Consider the following 4017-nt stretch of genomic DNA (forward strand, 5'->3'; position numbering starts at 1 on the left):
CAGCGCCACCATCATCATCCTCAGCAGCTGAACCGGGGTGGTTTATGGAAACGGAAAAAGGTTTTTACACATGAGGTTCAGCACTGGAGCACAGTTCTGTTGAATTGTGAGATGAAATGCTCTCCAGGACTGAACATAAATCCTTGTGTTCTCAGTGTTCTGGCCATGTTTCGGCCTTGTTCCGTTAACAATGCGTTTGCCGTTGGCAATAAACTAAATGTCCCAGGGGACTATGAATTGATTTCCCCTTCATGAATTGATACCAGCCACAATCAGGGTAAGTACTCGCTTTTGGCAACTCGTAAATGTTACTAACATATGATGAAATGCATGTTTTTGCATGTTTTGTTCACATTCCTCCTGGGCATATGTCATTTTATTTTGTACAAGACAAGCATGTGAAGTACGATTAAGGTGTTTTTGTCCTTAAACCTAATATGCCTAATTATTATTATTTTTTAATCCTGCAGTACCTTCTGTTTCCCTCTCCAAATCACCTGCTGAAAAGCAACAACGAGTGACACCATTTCATGGTAAATGCATTGTAATTCTGTCCATCTATTCAAACATTTGTCTCATGTACTATGGTATTGATCTTTTTCTTCTTTGTTTTTATCTTTTCTTTTATTTAGCACCACCCATGCGCCCCAAAATACCTGTGTCCATTCCTAAAGAGTTGATGTTCCTTGTAAAAGATACGACAAAAGTGGAGAGAACGGATTCAACTACAGGTGTGTTTTATGTTAGGTTTTGTGATGCTTTTTTTATTCTAAAGTCACACTGTACATTGTAATTGTTTAGTATTTAAAATCCCATTTAATATTTATAATTCCTCACCTCTTGTATGAATAATTGTTAATAGATAAATGGTATTCTGTTACAGGAGACAGCAGCACTATAGACACCTCTCGAGTGTGCAGGACACTTACTTTTGAGAAATGTGGCAAAAACAGTAAGGCTGTATTGCACTTGACATAATGAAATTATTCAAATGTTGTGTTAAAAAAAAATTCTAATTATACAATTTTATTTATCCATCTTTTTAGAAGATCTCTCTTCTTCAGCAACCACTACATTTAGTCTCCAACAGACAGCTGAGGCATCACATCGTAAGATTGTAACTCTACCAGAATTTTGCTCTGGTAGAAAATTAAGGCCTTAAAAAATGTATTTTAATTAGAACAGAAAGTCTTAAAATTCATAAAGTCATCATGACATTACATTTTGCATGAAAAAAAAATGAATATGTTCCTCAGTATTTTTGTCTTGTTTTTCAGTACAAATACCCTTAAATCAAGATACACTTACTTGAGATGCAAAATTAAAATATAAAGTTTTGCTTTGGGAATTTGAACTGAATTAAGTGAGTTTATGCTTAAAAATCAACTGTTTGTAAGTGGGATATGAAAACTTGTTTTCCCTTTGAGTTAAGTTTATTTTTTTGACCCCACTGGCAGACATTTGTTCTTGTTTTAATCATAAACTCACTTCATTTTGATCATTTTCACACACACAAAATCAAGATGACTTCTGGCATTTTGCTTCTCAAGTAAATGTTTTTTCAAGGCTGTACAGCAGTGGTAACAAATATGGTAACTAAGTTAATAAATAAATGATGCAATATAAAGTAAATACAGTTTATTGATTTTAACTGAACCATACATTGATCTTTTCAGGAACCCTCCCACCTTCAGAATCCTCCTCTTCCCCTCATACACCCGAGCCACCACACAGTAAGATGTTTTCATAACTCTTTTTTCAAGTGCTACTCTGCCCCAAAAGTGTCCTTTATTATATAGTCTATAATAAGAAGAATATAACAAAAGTGTAAATGTTATGACATTGCACTAATCTACTTTTTATTTTTTTCATCCGTTTTCTCAGGTGGTCCTTCTGTTGTTGTTCCCCCACTGACACTCAGATCATCCCCTCATACACCTGAGACACCACACAGTAAGATGTTTTTATAACTACTCTGAAGGTTTTACTATGGCCAAAATATGTTTTAATTTATTATACAATCTGTGATGATAATACAATGTGTGAAAATGACTACATATCACCAATTATGTTTTTGTTTTTCATCCTTGTTCCCACAGCAGGTCCTTCAGTTTTTGTTGCCCCACCGGCACAGAGACCAGATCTGGATATAAGCACTTGGACCTGTTCTTATCATCAGAAAGTGTGGATGAAGACAGGGCTCCAATCTCTGGGACTGTGGCCTGGGTCCCACCATATGCTCAAGCCAGGAAACGCACTTTCATTATGCAGTCTCCCTCCACAGCCAGAACTCACTGACACTGTGTTAGCACTCCCATCCCGCAATTTCTTTCAGCTCCATCCATTTTTTATTTGGAAACCAGAAAGTGACAGCATGGTGAGACTAAGAAATAATTATATACTCCCATGTCTTCATGGTTGTCCAAAGCCAGATATAGTCTCAGCTGGTGTGGGTAGGCCTCGAGTGATTGTTGGCACCAGTGGACAGTATTACATCTTTGCTTCACGCCTTCGCTGCAGGATGTGCAAGAGGATCTGGTTTGCTGACAGTCCTCAGTGGATGGGGAAACTGCCAAAGCGGTTCACAAGCATTCTGCCAGCATTCCTAACTTACAAGAAGGCCATTTGCAAGTCTGTGCTTCATGAGCTGAGGCGTACTGGCAAGTCACCTTCAGACATGGCAAACCAGGTGAATGAGCTGATGCACCTTAAATATGAACAAGCTCACCTGGCATACCTTCATAGCATACAGAACATCTGGGATGCTGAGGCTGGGGTTTATAGGCAGATGACTCTTGGTCACCTTGTGAGGAAGGATGACATGCCACAGTCTTTTGGAGCCTATGAGGATGCAGATGGGTGGTGTGAAGTCTCTGTCTCTGCTCACTACCTGACTGACTGCCTCATTGATGAGTACCGGCGCCAAGAGCCAGCTATCACTACACTCCTGCAGGGCACTTTTGGACAGGTCTTGCGGTCTGACCACACCAGGAAGGTGGCACGAAAAGTGACCTTGTCATCTGGCACCATGTCAAGTTATGCAGTTATGAACGAAAATTGGATGATTGTTTCCTGGGTGATGTTGCAGTCTGAGAGAGAGAAGTCCCTTGAACCCATGTACCGGGGGTTAGCAAAGAGGATGCAGGGGTGGAGAAGGCCAATTACCACTGGGTAGACAGGTGAGAAAAATCTGCATCTATCACTATTACACTATAACATACATGATATTTGTGACCAGTGTTAATTTCGTCAACGAAGACGATGACGAAAAATATTCGTTAAGGAAAATTTTTTCTGTGACTAAGACGAGACGTTGACGAGCTAAAACTAATATCCGATGATTACAAACTACGACGAAATTTATGCCGCGTCTTCGTTAACGAGACGAGACGGGACTATAATGTTATTTGAGGACTACCCGACATTCAAAATACATCCTATAGGCTACTGTCTTGTCCTTCAGAATGTGCGTCCCTGTCATTGGATTGCAATCAGATAAGGGACGTTTGCATATCTAGTCTCAGTTTGGCAGCTACAGTGGATGGATAGGCTACCAAAACGCGAACTAGCGATCTGAAACAATGGCCTCAGCACCCGAAGGGGTAGGGATAAGGTGACCAGACGTCCCGTATTTCCCGGGAGTCACAATTCGTTGTCGATTAACTTAAAGTTATGGCGCTTTTCCATTGCATGGTACGGCACGGTACGGCTCAGTACGGTTCACTTTTGGGGGGTTTTCCACTGGGTACAGTACCTGGTACCTGCTACTTTTTTTAGTACCACCTCGGTTGAGGTTCCAATGGTGCTTTTCCACTGCGTGGTACGACTCGGCTCAGTACGGCACGGTTCGGCTTGGCACGGTTTGCGTTTCCACTGCAGCTCAGTACCGCTTTATTATTATTAAATATTATTTTATTATTCACATGTCATTATAGTTGCGCCGCCTCTACTACCACAACTCCTGAAAAACTTTTTCATTCCGCGTCGCCCCATCAAGCTCTCGCTGGATCCGCTCCT

General features: G+C 40.6%; 1 protein-coding gene across 1 annotated transcript in view; it reads left to right on the top strand.

The window, feature by feature from the left end:
• LOC107687770 (uncharacterized) overlaps nt 1-4017 on the top strand; it is an 11086-nt gene continuing 7069 nt past the window's right edge. The window contains exons 1-9 of the mRNA XM_016485226.1: nt 1-60; nt 156-277; nt 471-533; nt 633-731; nt 884-952; nt 1047-1109; nt 1677-1733; nt 1885-1953; nt 2100-3171. Of these exons, the coding sequence (XP_016340712.1) occupies nt 641-731; nt 884-952; nt 1047-1109; nt 1677-1733; nt 1885-1953; nt 2100-3171 (1421 nt within the window). The 5' untranslated portion in view covers nt 1-60; nt 156-277; nt 471-533; nt 633-640. The remainder of the gene's footprint in view (nt 61-155; nt 278-470; nt 534-632; nt 732-883; nt 953-1046; nt 1110-1676; nt 1734-1884; nt 1954-2099; nt 3172-4017) is intronic.

The sequence above is a fragment of the Sinocyclocheilus anshuiensis genome, unplaced genomic scaffold (assembly GCF_001515605.1).
Source record: "Sinocyclocheilus anshuiensis isolate Anshui unplaced genomic scaffold, SAMN03320099.WGS_v1.1 scaffold497, whole genome shotgun sequence".
Taxonomy (NCBI): Eukaryota; Metazoa; Chordata; class Actinopteri; order Cypriniformes; family Cyprinidae; genus Sinocyclocheilus; species Sinocyclocheilus anshuiensis.